The sequence below is a fragment of the Giraffa tippelskirchi genome, chromosome 5 (assembly GCF_054371585.1).
Source record: "Giraffa tippelskirchi isolate mGirTip1 chromosome 5, T2T-mGirTip1v1.2.pri, whole genome shotgun sequence".
In the NCBI taxonomy this organism is placed as follows: Eukaryota; Metazoa; Chordata; class Mammalia; order Artiodactyla; family Giraffidae; genus Giraffa; species Giraffa tippelskirchi.
The window spans coordinates 176,358,583-176,379,976 of record NC_137279.1 but is presented as its reverse complement, the minus strand read 5'-3'; the positions used below and the strand labels follow the sequence as shown (position 1 = coordinate 176,379,976).

Sequence of the window (21,394 nt, the reverse complement as noted above, 5' to 3'; positions counted from 1 at the left end):
TCCGCGGCCTGCTCAGGGGCGCGCGGGCAGGCGCGAGGATAAGAGAGGGGACCCGGAATGAGTTTCCGCGCAGTTCCGCCGGGCCGTGTGGAGCTGTGCCGGCCGGGAGGGCCAGGGCAAGCGCGGGTCCTGGTGGGGGACGGCTTCTGAGTCGGCGGTGCCGCGGACAGGCGCTCGGGGCAGCCCGTGCCTCGCTGAGGTCCCCGCCCCGTCCCGGCCGGGCCGGCTCGCCTGTCAGTCACTGGGGCGGAGGCAGCGACGGTAGCAGGGCCAGAGACGGAGGGTGAGAAGAGCGCGGGCCTGGCCGAGCCGAGGGGACCTGCCACAGCCCCTTAACTCCACGGACTCTTCGCCCGAGACTTGCGAAGCTGTACCCCTGCGCTTCTTTGGACGCTTCCGTAACCGGCGAAGGGCTCTCTCCCCCGTAACCTCCCACTCCCGTGACCTCCTCCTAGAACCCGCGAGCTCACTCAGACTAGGGTGTTGTGGTACAGGCCATCGACCCTGTGACCCCTTGGTTTTCCCCAGGCCTCCCTTCCCTATGACTCCCTCCTTATAGATTCTGGGGACAGAACCCTGATCTACCATCAGGACCCCCGCCTGCAAACTCCTCACTGACGGCTTTCTCCTAGGAGTTCCCCTCAGTGGGTCTCCTCCTAAGAGCACCCCTTTTGGCCTCTGGCTAGCCCCCCACTCTCAACTGAGGTGGGGCGGCCTTGGCAGCCATGCTTGCCCTGGGACCCCTGTCACCCCACCACTTCCTGGGTACCCAAGCCGGAGTCTAGCAGGGGTCCAGCAGCCAAGAGGCTGGGGCAGGAGACAGGTCACAGTCCACCTCCCTGCTGGGGAGGGAGCAAAGATGGAGCGGCGGGAGGAGCAGCCGGGGGCTGCAGGGGCTGGAGCAGCACCAGCCTTGGACTTCACGGTGGAGAACGTGGAGAAGGTATGAGGGCCCTGGGGAGGGGCACTCCCGTGACAGAGCAGAAGTTCTGGGGACTGACACTAATGCCAGGGCCCAGGCCTGGGCTGGGTGCCCGTTGGGATGTTGCCTCCAGAGCACCTGGCATTTGCTGTCTCTCAGGGCCAGCCAACAGCAATGCAATGGTGTCTTAGGCTATTTTTGGCCTTCCATAGACACGGGTGCTCTGTGGACACTCTAGGGTCTTGGGATGGTCCCTCCAGGGTGCTGATGGTTTAGACCCCCCCAGCAAGACTGGCTACTCTCCAGCTCCATGGGAAATGCATGAGCAATGCAGTAAGAAGCCAGGAACGGGGGAGACCTGCAGCTCAATCCCCAGAAACCAGAGTGATGCTGAGCCATCCTGGCCCTGTTTTGTGGAGCAGGGGCTCAGAAAATAATCTGAAACTAAAACAACCTGGGTTGTGTTTTCACTCTTCCTTGGAGAAGGGTCCTTCGGTTATTGGATAGAGGCCAGACCACTCCCGGGCAGGCGGAAGTAGGGCTGGCCCCTTGGTTTTGTGCTGGATCCAAGGGGTCTGGTCCTGCTGGCAGCTTCAGGGTCCTTCCCTACTCACCTGCCCACATGGCTTCCTGCCATGGCACTCTCAGGCTCCCCCACTGCTCAGTCTGTCTTTTTCAAACTGCTTCTCTATTTCTTTGCTGGGTTCTGCCCCCTGAGGCTGGGAATGTAGACATGCTTTCCACCCTGGGATGGGTGGGGGAGACGGGGCTACCGTGGTGGAAAACGGAATGGTTGCAGATACTCATTTGTTATTCTTGAGCCCTGTTTACCATACCCAGTGGTAAAGATGCATCTTTCTGCTTCTGTTCTCTGCCTGCCTCAGCATCCCAAGGGTCCAGACAAGGGACAGTGGCCGTAACTGGCTGTCAGGGGTACAGATAGGTCTCAAACTACTTGGATGGAGCCTGCTTAGGGGGTGAGAGTCCTGGCCTCACTCATCCACCACTTGGAGCTGGGCAGTGTTGGCATGGTGGCACACTGTTCCATGTGCCTCCAGGGAAATAAACCACTGTTTTCCTACTGTGTGAAGTCCTAATGGAATTGGGACCCTGGGGATTTAGCTAGTTGAGAGCTCCAGGCTAGGCATTTGCCAGGGCTGCAGGCCAAGACTTCTCTGGACCAGCTTTTTGGACCCTCTTGTGTGCTCTCTGAGGAGTGTTCTCACCCTCCCTTCCAGTTTGTCTGTGCCCTAGGGCTGCCTGGCAAAGTCTTAGTCCTGCTCAGATTTCACAATGGCTTTGGTGCCAGCATCTGGAGTGACCTAGGGATGATCCTGGGGGAACTAAATGGAGCTGTTGGAGTAGATGAGAGCAGCTGTGCCTGGGAGGGTTGGAGGCGGGGGGTGGCTCAGGCTGTTCCATGCTCTTCTCAGGCTTAGCTTCTTCCTTATGGAGCCGCTCCTTCCACCTGGGCCTTGCCCTGTACCTCAGGTACTTTTCTTTTGGGGAACTTGGCCTCCTCTTTTGCTGCTTTCCTGCAGAAGTTCACGCTCCCAACCCCTAAGGTTTTGCTATAAAGAGAAGAGGCTATGGTGGAGTGTGGGCAAGTTCAGGCTCTCAAGATACCGGCCGGATCCCAGGTCCATGAAGCACCGCTGAGCCTGAGCTCTCCCTTCCCACTCAGCCCCCTGGTCAGAAAGAGAGGACAGTTTTGCAGGACCAAGTCATGGCCTATGTTCTGGGCTCTGGCAGGATCCAGAGTGGCCAGCACCTGCTCAGTCTTGTGCTGTCCTGCAGGCGCTGCACCAGCTCTACTATGACCCCAACATTGAGAACAAGAACCTGGCTCAAAAGTGGCTGATGCAGGCCCAGGTGTCCCCACAGGCCTGGCACTTCAGCTGGCAGCTCCTGCAGCCGGACAAGGTGCCTGAGATCCAGTACTTTGGGGCCAGCGCCCTACACATCAAGATCTCTCGCTACTGGAGTGACATCCCTACTGACCAGTATGAGAGCCTAAAGGCACAGCTCTTCACCCAGATCACCCGCTTTGCCAGTGGCTCCAAGATTGTGCTGACTCGGCTGTGCGTGGCGCTGGCCTCGCTGGCTCTCAGCATGATGCCCGACGCTTGGCCATGTGCTGTGGCAGATATGGTACGGCTGTTCCAGGCCGAGGACTCACCGGTGGATAGCCAGGGCCGCTGCCTGGCCCTGCTGGAGCTGCTGACAGTGCTGCCCGAGGAGTTCCAGACCAGCCGCCTGCCCCAGTATCGCAAAAGCCTTGTGCGGACGAGCCTGGCAGTGGAGTGTGGGGCTGTCTTCCCGCTGCTGGAGCAGCTGCTGCAGCAGCCCAGCTCACCCAGCTGTGTGCGTCAGAAGGTGCTCAAGTGCTTTTCCAGCTGGGTGCAGCTGGAGGTACCGCTGCAAGACTGCGAGGCGCTCATTCAGGCTGCCTTCGCTGCTCTGCAGGACTCAGAGCTCTTTGACAGCAGTGTGGAGGCCATTGTCAATGCCATCTCACAGCCTGATGCCCAGAGGTGAGCCGGTCCCAACCTTCCTGGAGATGGACAGCCTGCTTGGCCAGCCACACATCCATCCATCCATCTGTTCAGTAAACACTAATTGAGTACCTACTACATGCCTGGCCCTATGCTGAATATACAGCAAGGAACCAAACAAGACATGGTCCATGTCCTTGTGGTTCAGAGAGGGAGACGGACGTTAGACAACAAACCATCCAACAAATTATTCAATGAAAATATTTGACTGTCCCTTCTCGTTCTCTCAGTCAGTCACCAAGTCCTGGCTGCTCTGCTCCTGACGATGCTGCATATCTTTTCCATTTCCACGGCCCCTACCCTAGTGTGAGATGTCCTCAGCTCTCTCCCCAGATTACTGAGGGGCTTCCTCACCAGTCCCCTGGTTTTCACACTTGTACCTTTCATTGCCTACCCAGCACCCAGAGAATCTTTTTAAAAATGAGGGTCTAATCTTTCCTTTCTGCTCAGAAATCCCCAGTGGCTCCACACTGCTCATAGGGTAAAGTGCAAAATTCTCAATGCGATTCACGAGGGCGAAGCACAGCATGGCATCCCCAGCCTCGTCTCGAGCCATGCTACTTCCTTTCTTTACTCTCACACAAATTTTCAGTTTCTTGAGTGTCCCAGGCTCCTTCCAGCCTCCAAACCATCATAGGTACTTGTCATATCATCGTTGCCTGATCTGAAACTTCACTTGCTTGGGAAAGTCCTCATGATTTTTAAGACTTAGTTTGGTCTTCTCTATTATTTTATCTCAGCACTCCCAGCGTTTTTCCTTCTTAGCCTGTAACACAGTTTCATTATAAATTAATGTATGTCTCCCCATTAGTCTCTCAGCAGTGTGAGGACAGGCTCTCTGTCATTTTATTTTGTCACATTGTGCCTGGCAGCACTTGTAGCATTCATTATTTTTTAAACAGAGGAAAAGTAGGAGTTACCTACTTGGTAAGGGTCAGGGATGGGAGAGGGTGGAATGGGAGGGAGTATTCCAGGCTTTGGGAGATACAGCAGGTGCAAAGGCTTGTGGTGGGCAGCACCACCATACGCTCAAGGATCCAAAACAAGGTGAGTGTAATGAGATGTTTCCTCAGGAAATGTTGCTTGAGAATCTGTTTATGTGTGGGTTGTAGGCTGACCACAGGGAGCCTAAAGATGGATGGGTTGATTTCTGCAAGTCAAGAGCTCAGAATCCAGGAGACACATGGATGGGCAAGTACAGCCTATGTGATGAGTGCTCTAATGGAGGGAGCAGGTGGCTGTCAGAACTGAGAGGAGGCATTTAACCCAGTGTGAGGATATGAAGGGCTTCTCAGAGGAGGTGCCAACTGAGCTGTGCTTTGAAGGCTGTGTAAGAGTTAGCCAGATGGAGGTGATGGATATGGGGAGGATGTTTCAGACCGACAGACGAGCCCAAGCAAGGAAAGGGTGTGAGAGAGCCTTGTGAGTGAGTATGATTAAATAGCAAAGTGTAAGGGCCAGTGGTAGGAGATCTAGACCCAGATCATCAAGACCTTGTTGACCAGGTTTAAGATTTTGGTCTTTGTGCTGAAGAGGATGTAACAAGAGAAAATGATGTGATGAGATTTTTGGTATAACTTGGATTGGCTGGTGCAAGCCTAGAAGCCTGATAATTTGCTTTTCAGAGAAAAGGCTTTGAGAATGCTCAACAGAGCCAGAGGGGGAAATACCATTGAAAGGGATGGCCTGGGGAAGTGGTTGATGGCTCTAGCCTTGGCATTAGTCATGTTTGAGTTTGAATCCCAAATGATTCACTTCCTAGATCTGAGACTTTGGATAAACCACTTTTAAGCCTCAGTTTCTGTTATCAGTAAAATGGATCATTATACAGAGTTTAAATAGAATAGTGTACCCAGGGCCTGACCCTGGTATTCTGGGAATATTTTGGTATGAAGATTCAATGAGAGAATGTTTGTGAGAGCTTTAGCATGGTTCCTTGACATCGCATTAATGGCGGTTACTAGTATTTGGTATCATGATTGCTTTGGCAGTTAGTATGAGCCCTTTCCCATGGCTTTTCAGCTTTTCCAGCTTAAGGTGGGTACCAAGTCCTAGGTCAAGGCCTTTCTTGGCTGGCTAGGCTCAGACAATTGGTGGCTAAGGGGAATTGGCAGGGCCAGTGAGTGGGTGATGTGAGGTGTCCTTGGATACACCCAGGTTTACCCGCCTAGCCAGTCTCGAGAGCTTTGGCAGGTAATTGATGCCTCTGCTCCTCTGAACGAATGAGCAAGCAAGGAACCAGTAAGGGAACCTATAGCCTCCTGAACGCCCATTGGCTGCAGCCCCCTCGGTTGCTTAGCAACTCTCCCCGTTTTCTCAGCTCTGCTCCCAGAGCTCTAATTGCAGGTCTGGGCTGAGCTCAGTGTGAGTGGCAGCCAAGGAGTCCCAGCAGCTCTGCCCCGACAGCTCAAGCTGACCAACAGGAGCCAGGCCTTTTGAACCCAGGTTCAGCTGTGGTGTTTTAAAGACATCCTCTCTATCTCCCTCCCCAAAACCTAGAAGCCTCGAGTCCTCAGGTGCATTCTGTTTGCTCACAAGTCTCAGGCACAGGTGTCCGGGTGGTAGGAAATCTATGCAAGAGTTTCTCCTATGGGTGGACGGCATCCTGCCTGGAGTCAGTGTTTGGGCCTTGCTCTGTCTAGTCCATTTCCTAACTTTGGCTTGAGAAAGTCACCTTTAGTGGCTTTGACTTCTGGGTCATCCAGCCACTCCCCAGGTGTCCTGACGTTGGCTCTCTCCTTGGCTGAGCTTGCACTCAAGTCACCATTTTCCCACCCCATCCACAGCTGCTGCTGTTTGCCTGGCTCTCCCTCCTTTGAAAAAAATTTTTTCCTGAGATTTGTGTTTAATCCTGGGAAACCTTTTTGCTGGGGGGCTGGAGAAGGGAAAAAAGATGAATTAGACAGGCTCATGGGTGCTCGCGTCAGTTAGAATTTGAGATATGTGCTGAGATCTGCATAGATCCTTTGAGGAAATTCAGGTTGGGCCCTGAAACAGAAGCAAATCTATAGCTGTGCACAGGACTGTCTTAACCTGGAATTTGTCACTGTTTGCTCTGTGACCTTGAGTAATGCTCTGAGCTCTACTGGGCTATATTGTCCTTGATTTATCCTGTTACGAGGCAGAGATGAGACAAATTAAGAACTTTGATTACCTACTGTGTACATGAATTTTGAAGATGTGAGGGAAACTTGGAATTCAGTGAGGATGCTGTGGGGGTAGGTCACTACCTCCTGCTGCCATCTCAGCTACTGGGCAGCTCACGGGCCATGGCCTTGGCCCTGCCCCTACTCATTGTGCCAGAGTCTGGCCTGAAGGTGCCCATTGTCTTGTGGTGCAGCCTGTGTCAGGGCCATGAGACAATCCATCCCTGCTGTCTCCAGGCCACACCCTCTGGAGCTGTCTCTCGGCTGCGGGTAATCTGGTATGAATGTCTTGTCCTGCCAGAACTGGGATGTGGAGGCCAGCATCCCGGACTGGTTGCCTCTTGTCCTTCTCATCCTTTGCCTAAGGTTACCTTGCTAGGGCTATCTCCTAGCAAGCTGCTTGGGGCAAGTCCAGATAGAATTCCTTCTGGATCTTCAGTACCACCTCCCCTCCATAGATTGCTATGGTGACACTATGATTGGCAGTAGAGGGATCCCCCCCTGAGAGTATCACTTCCTCTGCTTAGTCTCGTCTCCACAGAGCAGGCAGCTGGGGATGGAGCTAGCCTTCTGTCAGTCTCCTTCGTATACTTTGCTTCCTCTGCTCCTTCCTTAGGGATCACTGTGCTGCAGTGCTCTGGCTCAGACCCTCTTTTCTCATTCAGCACTTATGCATGCATGCATGCCAAGTCACTTCAGTCGTGTCTGACTCTTTGCGACCCTATGGACCATAGCCCACCAGGCTCCTCTGTCCATGGGATTCTCCAGGCAAGAATACTGGAGTGGGTTGCCATGCCTTCCTCCCATTTGACACTTAATTCTTGGTCCCTTTCCATCTATTCCCATAGCTGCTTGCTGATGATTCCAAAATCTGTGTCTCTTGCTCTAACCTCTCCACTGGGCTTCAGGTTTTTATATCCAGTTCTCTCTGGATACTTCTACCAGCCTATTTCCCTGGGTACCTCTGATTCAATATGCCTAACATTGAACTTAACACTTTCTGGCCTGCTGTTAAATTTATTATTGTCCCCATCCATCCTCTCCTCCAGGTCTCAGTAAGTATTTCCACCAGGGAGAGTTGCTCTTGACTCTTAGCCATCCTCCTATCCCTGTTTTGTCTCTGAGTTCCCTCTGAGTTCATTCCCTCCCTTATTGCCAAGAGACTCCTTAGGAGTTAGGATTTGGTGGCAGGGGGTGGAGTGGAGGGTGGGGGTTGATGCTCTCAGGAGCTGTTGCTGTCTCCTGAAGTCTTTAACATGACTCTTCAGCATGTGTTACCTCTTCTGTCTCCTATCCTCATTCAATCTCCCCTGATACTGATGGTATTAGTTTCCTACAGCTGCCATGATGAGGTACCACACCCTGGCACATGCGACAGAGATTTATTGTCTCACAGTTGTGGAGCCTGGAGGTCTGAAATCAAGGTCTCAGCTCCCTCTGAAACCTGTAGGAGCACCCTTCCTTGCTGCCTCCCAGCTTCTGGTGCTTTGCTGGCAATCTTTGGTGTTCTCTCGGCTTGCTGCATAATTCCAGCCTCTCCCTTTGTTGTCACATGTCATCCTCCCTGTAGGTCTCTGTCTTCACATGAATGTCTTCTTTTAAGAACATCAGTCATACTGTATTAGGGCCACCCCCTACTCTGCGATCTAATCTGCGGTGCCCCTATTTCCAAATCAGGTCACATTCTGAGCTACTAAGGTTAGGGCTTCAACACATCTTTTTTGGGGAAACATAATTCAATCCATGGCTGTCTTATTCTCTGGCCCCCCAAAATTTATTTGTCCTCCCCACATGCAAAACACATTCACCTCATCCTAACTCCCTAAAAGTATTAAGACATTCAGGCATCAACTCTAAGTCCCAACTGGAGGACACAGGTCCAGCCACACTTACCTTTTTGTATATCCTTTCCAGAGTTCTCCTGGAAGTCTCTGACCTAAAGTTATTCTCAAATTGGGCAACGTCAAACCTGCCACATAGGCCTAGCCCCTGACCTCTTTCTTGCTTTGGGTTTGATGTGGAAAGGGGGGCTTTGATGGACACAGAGAGATTGTGCCTTTCTCCCAAAGCTGGTGGGGGATGGGCAGGCAGTTTTGATGCGTCTCCTTACCCTCTGCCTCCAGGTACGTGAACACACTCCTAAAACTCATCCCACTGGTTCTGGGACTGCAGGATCAGCTGCGACAGGCAGTACAGAATGGGGACATGGAGACCTCCCACGGCATCTGTCGCATTGCTGTGGCTCTGGGCGAGAACCACTCCCGGTGAGAAGAGGGGCAACTGCAGGTGGGATAGCAGGACCCTCGAAGAAGTAAGGGAGGTGGAAGGACCTCCCCATGTCTTCTCCCTCCCAGGGCCTTGCTGGACCAAGTGGAGCACTGGCAGAGCTTCCTGGCCCTCGTCAACATGATCATGTTCTGTACGGGCATTCCTGGCCACTTCCCTGTCAATGAGACCACCAGCTCCCTGACCCTCACCTTCTGGTACACACTGCAGGTGTGTCACGTGACCTTCAGTGGCCCTGGGCCATGATGGAAGAAGGGGGATCATGGCATCTGTGGCTAACTCTCCTCCCTGGTTCTCTCAGGATGACATTCTGTCCTTTGAGGCAGAGAAACAGGCTGTGTACCAGCAGGTGTACCGGCCAGTCTACTTCCAGCTGGTGGATGTGCTTCTGCATAAGGCCCAGTTCCCTTCTGATGAAGAATATGGATTCTGGTCCTCAGATGAGAAGGAGCAGTTCCGAATTTACAGGTGATGGTAGCAGGCTAATCCTAGCTCTAAAGGGAGTCCTGAGATAATGAAGGCAGTGAGGGGAGGGGCCCAAGGTCAGGCTCCCTGAATCCTTGGCCTCCCTTCTCTGTTCTCTAGGCACTTTGGCAGGGCTGTGAGGGAATTGGGGTGGGCTCCTGTGCTTGGGGGAGTCATCCAGGCATTGTATAAGGCTTTCATCTGCTTCTTAGGGTGGACATCTCAGACACGCTCATGTATGTCTATGAGATGCTGGGAGCCGAGCTCCTTAGCAACCTCTATGACAAGCTGGGCCGTTTGCTTACCAGCTCAGAGGAACCCTACTCCTGGCAGGTACCTCCCCAGCCTGATTCCCTCAGCCCTCCCAAATCTGTCACATCCTCTCCTCAGCCAAGCCAGTGGCATCCTCTTTTCCTAGCACACAGAGGCCCTGCTCTATGGCTTCCAATCCATCGCAGAGACCATCGATGTCAACTACTCCGATGTGGTGCCTGGGCTCATTGGCCTCATCCCACGGATCAGCATCAGCAACGTGCAGCTGGCAGACACTGTTATGTTCACCATTGGTGAGAACTGGCCCACACCCATGAGCACATCCCCAGAGCCATAGCATACATCCCCAGCCCACCTGCTGGGTCCTATCCAATGGGAGACATAAGTGCCCACACACACAATCAGAAACTGCAACCAGTTGACTGTCCTGGCATGTCTAGGGATCCTTGCTACAGTGCGCTGAGCTGCAGTTCAGTGAGGCTAGTTCATTGCAGTGGCGCTGGGCCTCTACCGAGTAACTCCTCCCCACTTATCAGCTGTAAGGTCATGTTTGAGCCCGTATGTGTGTATTTGCCAATTCCATGCTCTGAACACACAGCGCTCTCTCTGTTGAGGGGCTGCAGCTCCACCCTGCCAGGAGATCTGCCTGCCTTGCAGGGACCTGGCACACAGCCAGCCTGGCCTGCCTTAGATGTCTTCTCTTCTTCCCCCAGGAGCTCTGTCTGAGTGGCTGGCTGACCACCCCGTCATGATCAACAGCGTTCTACCCCTTGTGCTGCATGCCTTAGGCAATCCCGAGCTCTCTATCTCTTCTGTGTCCACCCTCAAGAAGATCTGCCGAGAGTGCAAGTACGACCTGCCGCCCTATGCTGCCAACATCGTGGCTGTCTCCCAGGTATCCCAGGGCCCTGGGTGCAGCTGGGCCTCAGGGCACAGTCTGCCCTGCACTGACACCACATTCCTTCTCTTTATCCCTAGGATGTGCTGATGAAACAGATCCATAAGGTGAGTTCATAAGTTTCTAGGGGGCTCGGCTCTGAGGTATTGGGGGATCTGAAGAAATCCCGTCTTCTGCCTTTGTGCCTTATGCTCTGTTCCTGGAACCTTCCCCAAGAGGTTCATTCTTCCCACCCACAACCAGGTGTGTCTGGGACTGACCCTCCATGTTCTGCCCCACAGACGAGCCAGTGCATGTGGCTGATGCAGGCACTGGGCTTCCTGCTGTCAGCCTTGCAAGTGGAGGAGATCCTTAAAAACCTGCACTCGCTCATCTCACCATATATCCAGCAGCTGGAGAAGCTGGCAGAAGAGATAGTGAGTGAACTGTTGCGCGTGCGTGTGTGCGTGTGTGTTGTATGTGGCCGCAAGCAGCAGTGGGTCTCTGGGGCTGCCCTTTGTGTGGGCTGTGGCTTAGCTGCTGAGGGGTGGGCTGGAGCTGGCAGTCAGGGCTGGGAGATCCAGAGCTTGGTTCCCTTCTCCCCATAGCCTAATCCTTCCAACAAGCTGGCCATTGTCCACATCTTGGGGCTTCTCTCCAACCTCTTCACCACACTGGACGTCAGTCATCATGAGGATGATCATGAAGGCCCTGAGCTCCGGAAGCTGCCAGTGCCACAGGGACCTAACCCCGTGGGTGATGTTGTCATTGCCACCGCCCCCCCCCCAACCCTGTGGGAATGTCATAGTCACCCTTGAACTCTATGGGTAATATTGTCATTGTTTCCCTGGTCCCATGGGGCATGATGCATTTGGTCCTTTGACCCTGTGAATGACCCTCCCATTGCCCCCTTCTCTGTAGGGAGTGATGTCATTGTCTCACTCAGTCCTGTGGGTGATGTCTTTGTTCCTAGCCTAACTGGGGTGGTGTTACAGTGTTTCCTTCTCCCCATGGGGGACACTGACATTATACATCCTAAGTGATGTAATTATGATACCCTGTTTAACCCCCAGCTCTATGGGGCCTTCTACTTCAGCATTCACCATCCTCTACAGGTGCTAAGGATGCTTACATACGCCACATGTAATAGTTCTTGCCTTTGAGTGGCTTTTGGTCTAGAGGAAATACATGTAAACCGATTGTCACAAAGCATTGTGACAAGTACTGTGGTAAGCTTGGCACAGGACGTTGGGGTGACTACTTATGAGCTGTTTAGTCTGGGACAAGCCTCAGCTGCCCATTCAAAACTATGAACATCAAGATATCTGATGCTCATCTTATAGAACTATGCTGAACAGCAGGTATAGTCTTAATTAAAAGTACTTTGCATACTGTACAACTCTGTACAGATGTGAGGGACTGCTTTAGTCATTGTTCCAAGTACCCCTCCAGTGTTTTCTCCTGGAGAAAAGGTAGCCACAGTATCCTGGTCCCTCTGCTCAACTCTCCACCCCAGTGTCAGTCACCCTTTTGGCTCCAGACCAAAAAGCCACTGTCCTCCCAAAGAACCCCTCCTTCTTCTATGGTAGTCATCATCCCTCCTTCCCTCACCTCCCAGGACCTCTGGCTGCTCTGCTCCACCATGAGCTGCCCGTATCTACGCATCCCTTGGGGCTCTCTACCCTAAGCCTATCTGGGTGAGACAGCATCTCTGCTTCTTCAGGGGCTGGTCCATAGGCCTTTGGCACTAAAATGCTTTTACTGAGCAGAAGTAGATAACAGAGTTACTTTTTAAAAAGATTACAAAGTTTTAATAGTCTCAGAAGCTTGCCGTTTGAGGCTTCCTCTAAGATGATCCCTAGAATTCAAGGTATCTTTGATTCATGGGGGTTCAGCAAAGCACTCCTTCCCCGGGGTCCTGTGTACCAATTCTTCAGCGTGCAGTCTGGGGTCACAGGTTTGCAACTGGCCTACCTCCAACTACCAAGTAGTCCTTCTCGGGTGGGTGAGCGTGGCAGTGGGGGCCCCTCACTTCCTCCTGTGTCTTCAGGTGGTGGTGGTATTGCAGCAGGTCTTCCAGCTTATCCAGAAGGTGCTGAGCAAATGGCTGAATGATGCCCAGGTGGTAGAGGTGAGTGCTGACACTTGCCATCAGCCCCTATGGTGACACTGCTCAGAGATGGAGCTTCCACCACCTCAGCTTGCTATGATCTGGAGGAAGTGAAGGAGATGAATCCTACCCCATAGACACTCAGAATCTCTGGGAAGAAACTTCCTGGTGTCACAAGAAGTGCTCCACCCGAGGCTGTGATGCTGAGGCTGAGTGACAGTCAGGAATCCATTTTAGCATCCGACACCTGCCTTGGTCCCATCCAGTGCAGGAGTTTCTCACTATTGTTGCTCCCTGAGAGGCCGTGGTGGAGATGTAAGGAGCAGGAGTTAAGTTAAAGAGTTCCATCCTCCGCCCCTCTGAGAAGGGCCTTTCAGCCTCTTGCCTTCCAGGGTGAGGGTCAGACTTGCCTGCCTTCCAGGGTTCACAGAGCCAGGCAGGGCTGGTGGGTAAGGGCCCCTTTTTAGGCCTCCTCTTTGCAGGGCCTCCGTTCTGTTGCAGCCAATGGTGACCTGCTGCTCAGGCCCCCTTTGCTTTCTTCCCAGGCGGTATGCGCTATCTTTGAGAAGTCCGTTAAGACACTGCTGGATGACTTTGCCCCCATGGTGCCACAGCTGTGTGAGATGCTGGGGCGGATGTACAGCACCATCCCCCAGGCCTCCGCTCTTGACCTCACTCGACAGGTGGGCTTTCATCCCAGACAGAGATCTGACCCAGGGATTGGGCGGGTGGGTGGAGTAGGGTGGATGGTTGCTCTGGCAGGAGTCCTCGCCTGCATTCCAGGGACGCTGGCCTGTCCTGGTGGGCCAGGGCCTCCGCTGACTAGCATTCCCTGCTTTGTTGCAGCTGGTCCACATCTTTGCTCATGAGCCTGCCCACTTTCCCCCCATCGAGGCCCTCTTCCTGCTCGTCACCTCCGTCACACTCACCCTCTTCCAGCAAGGTAGGTCCTGACCAGGGTCTCTGCTGCTGCCGCCACTGCCACTGCCTCTGCTTCCCTGACTGGGGAGCCACAGCTGCCCACTCTGTTCTCCTCTCTCCCCTGAGTTGCACATGGGTTTTGATGGGAAAGTAACGGGATCAAGTACAGCACAGTTGTCACCTTACAGATAGTTGACATCTTAGGTGGAAGTGGACAAGAGAGTGAATGATGTCTTCTCCTGGGCTCAGGGCCAGTCCGGATGTGGGGAAGGTGGGGCTGGAAGCTCTGAGGGACCTGGAACACCAGGCTGGCTCCATTTCCTTTGGGATAGAATGAAAGGTGGCAAGAACATGGGCTTCAAAGTCAGCTAGACCTAGATTCTAAGCTCATCACCACCAACTAGTTGTGTGACCTTGGGCAAGTCACATACCTTTTCAGAGCCTTTGTTTCCATATCTGTGAAATGGGGATGTCAGATACTTGCTAGGATTGTTAATAGGAATTAAAGTAGCATCTTTCGGGCCCTTGGCTTGGGGATTTTGCACATGATGTACTCACAGAGTGCTGGTTCCTTTCCCTCCATTGAGACTCATTCCTTTCTAGGCCAGAAGCCTTTGGCTGTGATCCCAGCCCCCTAGTCACTACAGCCCTCTGCCTGAGAGAAGTTGGGAGTAGGGGGCTCCAGGCTTCCCCTGCTGCCTAACCCAGGCTTCTCACTTGGAGAAGAAACAGCGTTGTTCCGTCAGCCTGCTGTGTTTTGCCTAGAGTCACACTCACAGGCTTGAGGCTCACCAGGAGTCTAAGCTGGAGCCAGAGTGCTCTCTGCTTCTGCCCTCAGTATTTGGTCCCCTGACGCTGACCTCTGCTCTGGTGGACCATGGGTTGTTTCCAGAGTGGGGAGAAATCTGAGCCAGAAACCAGATGTGGTCCTCTTCAGCCTCACCTCTCCCCACCCTCCATGGCCACTGCTCCATCTGGATCACCTCAGCAATCTTCTGACTGGTTTCCCTGGCATCTGCCCTTCTCCAGCCTGTTCTGCACCCTGCAGCTGTAATATTTTTTATAAGACATAAATCTGAGCACTTTCCCTCCCTGGCTTAAAGCCCTTCCATTGCTCCCTATCACCCTCAGGTTATGGTCCCACTGCCCCCCACCACGTGCCATAGACCTGCATACTTCTCAACGGTCATTCCTGAATGGCTCCGGCAGTTCAGCCACCCTGATATTTCCCCCATCATGTCCCTTTTGATCTCTGTGCCCTGCTCCTCTGCCTGGATTGCCCTGTGCCCTTCACTGGGTGAGCTCTCTCTCCTCCATGCCTTACCCCTGCATCAGTCCTCGGAAGCTTCTCTGAGGCAGAGCTGGGTGCTTCTGACCTTGTGCCAGAACTGCATGGGCACGTGCTGCTGATACAGCATTGATCACACTCAGTAAGCAGCTTCCATGACTATCTCCCTCCCTGGACTGAGCTCCTCAAGGGCAGGCTTGGGTCTCTTCCTTCTGCATCCCTCAGAACAAGGCCAGCAGAGAGCAGACACCAGACACTGTTGAAGAAAGGAGGCAAGGTCTCCTTGTTCTTGGAGCCTTTCTTCCTCACTGTCCAGCCCACCTCTAGCAGGGCGGCTGCTGAACCTCAAACCTGCCATCTACAGGGACCCCAGGCTTGGGTACGTTGGGCCTTACTTTACAGGACTTGAGTAACTTAGGGGGCAGATGTGGAAGGGACAAGCTTTATCAAGGGCTCCTCACAGCCTGAAGGAAGTAGGGAAGAGATTATTATCGACTTGAGAGTCGGGGAAACTGAACGTGGATGGCTTGCACAAGATCACACAGCTGCTTAGTGGTATCACAGGCAGGGGTTCCCACAGTGTCTCCTCCTGAGAGTGGAGCAGCCAGGCAGGAGCTCCAGGCCATGCCTTGTCCTTGCTGAAGGGGTCATCAGAACTGGAGGCAGGATAGTGTCCAACATCCCAACATCCTACTTGTTGGGCTTGTTGGTTGTCTTACAGGACAAGATGCCCCCCTTCACCTGCTTCGCTGTCCCAGTCTTGCCATACCTTCCTCGGGCTCTGCCCTCCCACTGCACCATGGGGTGACACACTGACTGGTCTCCCTCTTTCTTCGTGCGTCCAGATGGTGGGAGGGGGTCATCAGCCCTGAGCCTGCCTCTCTGCTGAGTCTGTGTCCATGCGGAGGGGCGTTGTGGGCGGGGCTCTCATTTTTGCCTCATCATGCAGCTCCTTCCCCTGGGCCTTTGGCTGGACAGCCCCACAGCATATCAGGCACTGCCGAACCCAAGAAGGAGTCTTCTGGATTAAGAGAACCCTGTAGATTCCTTTCTTTGGCTAGACCAAGAGCCTTAAGGGCAAGGAAGGGAGTGGACACCTACTCAGACCATGATGCCCAGGAAGGGCTTTCAGCTAGGCCTCCCATGGCAGTACCAAGGACCAGTCTCCCACCAGCCCTGCCCTCCTCTTGATGATGAGTAATGGGGAGGTATGTGATCGGAAGCAGTGTAGGACCACTGCAGTATGCCAGAAGCCACAAGAGTGTGGGGGCTGTTTCTCCAACTACATGGTGGCCAGCATTCCTCAAGCACTGCAGGGTCCCTTGGGGACTGACCTGAGGAGGAGTGAGGAGTAGGTGGAAGGCCCCATGGGAGGGAGCTGGGGCAGACCGTCCTTCACTTTGCCGTCTCTTTCTGTTGGGCTTCTCCCAGTTCATGGTTTTTGTATGTTTTGTTTCTTTATCTTGCTTCCTGCTGCTCATGTGCCCCCATGCTGTCTCCCTGCAGGCTCTCAGTCCCACATAACTATATGAGGTTGAGTTGCTGTTTGTATAATTTTTTCTTAAGTTCCATCTTTATTATATTTTAGGGCCCAGGGATCATCCTGATATTGTTGATTCATTTATGCAACTCCTGGCACAGGTGTGTTTTAGTTTTATTCATTCACGTTCTGTTCTCTCTCTTTCTCTTTCTCTTATGTTGAAATTCAATTTAAGCCTATTTTTAGCTTTCTGTTGACAAATTTTTTTTTTCTGTTCAGTTGAATAGAGTTTCTTCATCTGTTTCCGTGGAAGTTGACAACCCAACATCCTCCTTTAGTGCCCCTTTGCCTCAACTAGCTCAGTCCTCCACAGAGACCAGGGAGAGGCTGATCCCGAAGGGAGGGAGCTGGGCTGGCCTGAGGGGTGGGCATGGGAGGGGGTGGTAACCATGCCCAGCAGCTCCTGTGGGCCCGAAGTGACCAAAGAGCTCAGGGGCAGGACCGGAGTTGAAGGGCCTGGGGTTCATTGTCCCTGTGCTCCTGCGGGGAACTGCTTGCCTCAGTGCCCCCAGCCTGCTCTTGAGAGGTAGGCTGGGAGGAGCTCCGAGGGAGGGGCCAAGCTGAATGTGCTGCAGTGGAGCCCAGAGCTGGGCTGTCACTGGGCTGCCGGACAGGTCCTGCTGCTGCTGGGAGGTGGGGTGCTGGCTCCATTGCGAGATGTGTTTGGTGTGCGTTTAAGTGTATTGGAACTGACTCGTGTGTTTTGAGTCCAGTTTGGGCAGGGAACAGAAATCATGTGGCTGCTGTAAGTAGTATGTGTATTGTTCCGAGTGTCAGAATAAATGTGTAGTTGTAGTGAGCCTGTGCACTGATGCGTGTTGTGTGCTGATGTGCGTTAGACATGGATGGAGTTTGAGTGTCAGTGTATGTTGGAGGTGTGTGTGTTGGGCTGTGGGAGTGCGTGTTATGGAGGGTAGGAGTATATATGGTAGTGGTATGTCTGTATGAGGGGTTGTATATTTGGGGAGATACATGTGTCGGGCTGTGGGAATGTGGGGTTAGTATATGTGTCAGGGAGTTCCTGTGAGTTGGGGGCTCCTATGGCTTGGGGTCCATGATGTGTTTCTTTGTTTAATCACTCCACAAATATTTTTTGAGTGTGTTACACGTGCTTGGTCATGTGGTAGGTGCTGAGAATGTAATGGTGAGCAAAAGCAGACACAGTTCTTACCCTCTTGGAACTTACAGCCTAGTAGAGGGGGTGTAGGAGGAGTGGGAATGGACAGTGTGCTCTGGGCCTGGGTGGACATGTGTGTGAGGGTGTATATTTGGGGTGAGAACATTTGAGTGTGGGTGTGCATGGGGAGAGTGCACATGCTGGAGAATTGGGTAGGATGAGGGCATGGGTGTGTGGACATGGTTTGGGGATACAGGGTTGGGGGTGGGATGTGAATGTGTAGTAAGAGTGTGTTGCAAATGGGGAGAGTGGTGTATATAAGGGATGTGATTGAGGTGTGATAGAGGGTAAGTAGGGCATTTTAAGTGAGGGGGCATGTGGGGCTGTTTGTGCTTGAGTGAAAATGAGGGAGTGGAAGGTATATGAAGGCTGGAGGGTTAGGGGTTGATGTGGAATGCATTGGGGGGCTGCTGGGGGACAGCAGTGCTTGATGACTGTGGGAGCTGGGCAGAGCATCTCCTATGACCTGAGGATGTGCCAGTCGTGCCTTGGTACCACTTGGGGTGAGCTCTCAGCCCCTGTACTCCATCTACTTCCCCTGACATGGCAGCCCTGGCTCCTGGGCTGGGTATGGATGAGGTCCCGGACACAGGCTGTCTTGGGTGAGAGGTGGGGCCGTGGCTCCCAGGCTCCCGCCCTGCCTTTCCTCTTCCTAAGCTGGAGAGTGTCTGAGGAATGCAGGCAGGACATAGGAGGGGGGCTGTGAACTGGGCTCCCTGTCCAGCTGCCATCTCTGCCCTATTAACAAATCAAGGGGGCCTCAACTGCCTCTGTGAATCAAAGTGAAGTCACTGCTGGCAACCTGGAGCCTGCAGGAGGTCTGGCCCTGGTGGTGGGGGGTGGGGTGGGGTGATGTGTTCGCTCGGGGGTGACTGGGGCCCAAGCTGTGGCATTATGACTCCCAACCTCTCTCATGCACATGTGCGTTCATGTACACATACATGTACATGGCATCCCTTGGCTGCTCCCCTCCTGACATTCTGAACTCTGGAGTGGTCTCGTTCCCCAAAGATGGCTGGGTGGCTGGTTTTGGCAGCCTTCACCTGTGGTGTGTGAGGTTGGGGCCTGGGTGGCAGGTGAGTGGGAGGATGTTTCTTAAGAGTCGACTAGGGCTGGGCTTACCAGCTCCACCTCCTGCAGGCTCTGAAGCGGAAGCCAGATTTGTTCCTATGTGAACGACTGGATGTCAAAGCTGTGTTCCAGTGTGGTAAGTGGGGTGCCAGGTGGACAGGTGGGCCTGGGGCCCCCTCGGGAGGATCCCTGAGCCCCATCTGATCCGCCTCTGCCTCTCTCACAGCTGTGCTGGCCCTCAAGTTCCCCGAAGCACCTACTGTCAAGGCCTCCTGTGGTTTCTTTGTGAGTCCTGTGCTGACCGCCAAGCCCCCCCACCATCCTTATACCCAGCCCACCCTGCCCAGGACTCTGTGGGGTAGGGGTGTGGTGTGCAGGCCTTGTCTCCAGGGAGACGGGGAGAGAGTGGGGGCTGACGGGCCTCTCCATCCTCTGTAGACAGAGCTGCTGCCTCGGTGTGGGGAAGTAGAACCTGTGGGAAAGGTGGTACAGGAGGATGGCCGTATGCTGCTCATAGCAGTGCTGGAGGTGAGACGCAGCGGGTGGGGGAGGGGGGTTTGGGGACGGGGTGGCCCTCACTGCTGAGGCAGCTGCCCTCCTGGGAAGCTTGCACCTTCGTTCCCTAAGCTCTGTCTCTTCATCAAGTAAATGGCTGGAAGTTGTTAGGTTGCTGTGAGGATCAGCTATCGTGTCAAGTAGCATTCACTCGTCATGTGCACTGTGGCTGAGGAACTGTCCGGGAGTGGGTGGTGTGGCTAGGCTCTCTTGCTGCAAATGGGACAAGGCCCTGGTGTGCTGAGAACCCGTCTCCCTCAGGCCATTGGGGGCCAGGCCTCCCGCAGCCTCATGGACTGCTTTGCCGACATCCTATTTGCTCTGAACAAACACTGCTTCAGCCTCCTGAGTGTGTGGATCAAGGAGGCGCTTCAGGCACCTGGCTTTCCCTCCGCCCGCCTCAGCCCCGAACAGAAGGACACCTTCAGCCAACAGATCCTTCGGTGAGCAGAGCTGGCAGGGCCTGGGCTTGGGTCGCGGGGAGGCGGAGGCCATGGTGGATGGTGCTAACTTGCTCTCCCTTCTCTCCTTCAGCGAGCGAGTAAACAAGAGGCGGGTGAAGGAGATGGTGAAAGAATTCACACTGCTGTGCCGGGGGCTGCATGGCACAGATTACACAGCTGACTACTGAGGGGCGCCCCCGTCCCACCCACACCTCCTCACCCCTCCTTATCCCCAAAGAGTAAACTTGAACCCTCACGGCACTGCTGTCTCTGCTTCCTTTCCACTGCCACCACCACCTAACTGGGTGACCTCAGACAACCTGGGGGAAGGATGGGAGGATGCCTGGAGCCAGGCCTTGGTAGGGCATGATGGAGCCAACCTCTAGCTTTTAGAGTGAAAGGGGCACTGCTACAGCCAAGCTGCCTAGACTGGAGCCATCCAAATACTGCCCTTGCCCTTAGGGTAGGTGGTGACTGCAGTAGTGTCAGCAACCTGCCCCCCAAATTAAATTAGTCCCAGTGTTTATGCATGCATACACTTATTTAACCAACGGTGCTGAATACTAGACCACTAATTGTGCCATGCCTTGTTCTGTCTGAACAAAGGCTGATCTAGTCCATAGCAACCATACTACTCACTAAACTGGGAGAATGGAACCAGTGAGGAAGGCTGCATGGAGGAAGTTTCATTTCTGAGGGCAGTGGGAGGTTTCCTAGGTAAAGGACTTGGGGCCTTGGGCTGGAAGTGAAGTGAGGCTGGGCTCATTTGGGAGGGAAGAAATGGAGAGCGGCTTTGAATTCCAAGGTGGGTTTCTTGTGTGGGTGGAGGCACCCAAGCTTATACTTGGTTCAAGAGAGGTATGGAAAGCAGGGCTGAGTATGTGGGGGAGGAGGCATGGTGGCCTCCAGAGAAAGAGGAAGGCAAGCCCTAGTGTTGTCTGCAAACCCATAGCTCCCCACCAGTGGTACCAGACATGATGGGCAGGGCTTGGTCAGGACCAAGGACAGCTCCTGGCCCGCTGTTGCTCTGGTCCCTTACCAGGGTTCTCTCCCTTTCTGTCTCAGCCTGCTGCCTCTCAGGCACCCCAGCCTTCTCAGTAAGATTGCAAGAGCAGGACTGGGGTTTTCCTCACTCCCAGGCTTGAGCCATGAGTCTCCTTGGATGTGATAGGAGAACTGGTTACTCCCATGTTTGTCTCAGTCTTGCTCCTGTTTTCCCAATCTCTGTGCAAGTTCTGTGTCCTACATTCTTCATCCTCATTCAGTCTTTTCCCACCAGCCAGCATCAGCCTCCCTTTCATGTCATTCCCTGAAGTTTCTCTGTCCTCTTTGCCTTACCCTCCTCCACCCCATTCACACCTTTTGATTTTTTCATTTCTCCTGGGGTACGTGGAGATGTTTCACATTTTGTCCTTTTCTTCTATAACATGACACCCAGGTGTCTTCTTCCTCCTGGTCATGACCAAATATATATATAACCGGGAAGAATGAGGGATGTAAAGAACAGTTTCTGAAATCAGACCTGGGTTTGATACTGATTGTGTCACTGACTTGCTGTGTCTTATTAGGCAGTTTGCCTCTTTGAACCAGTTTCATCATCGTTAATATGGGACAGCTCTTACTCCAAAGACTAAACTCAGAACGTAAGCCCCTGGTGAACAAAAAGTACTCAATGTTTGCCTAATCGACAGACTGCTGTGAGGATAATAGTGGATGATTTCAGTACATGTGCTATGCAGAGGACCACTTTATGAAGTTTTATATC

The 21,394-nt window shown here is 53.4% G+C and overlaps 1 protein-coding gene across 3 annotated transcripts; it reads left to right on the top strand.

Annotated features, from left to right (window-relative positions):
• Positions 1–243: 243 nt before the first annotated feature.
• IPO13 (importin 13) lies at positions 244–19,890 on the top strand. 3 transcript variants are annotated; one of them, XM_081492583.1, is made up of 20 exons: positions 244–943; positions 2,720–3,456; positions 8,747–8,887; positions 8,978–9,119; positions 9,211–9,377; positions 9,587–9,707; positions 9,793–9,940; positions 10,361–10,542; positions 10,626–10,652; positions 10,827–10,961; positions 11,133–11,276; positions 12,575–12,655; positions 13,180–13,317; positions 13,481–13,577; positions 16,432–16,484; positions 18,701–18,767; positions 18,858–18,916; positions 19,070–19,159; positions 19,448–19,629; positions 19,721–19,890. In XM_081492583.1, the coding sequence occupies exons 1-20, from the start codon at positions 860–862 to the stop codon at positions 19,815–19,817; spliced, it is 2,892 nt and encodes a 963-aa protein (XP_081348709.1). In that variant the 5' UTR covers positions 244–859; the 3' UTR covers positions 19,818–19,890. The 3 variants fall into 3 exon arrangements, 2 of the variants coding, with proteins under 2 accessions (XP_081348709.1, XP_081348708.1); XM_081492582.1 differs by having other exon boundaries at positions 12,575–12,687; positions 13,158–13,317; XR_014054453.1 differs by lacking the exon at positions 16,432–16,484 and having other exon boundaries at positions 13,481–13,602; positions 18,671–18,767.
• Positions 19,891–21,394: the final 1,504 nt, after the last annotated feature.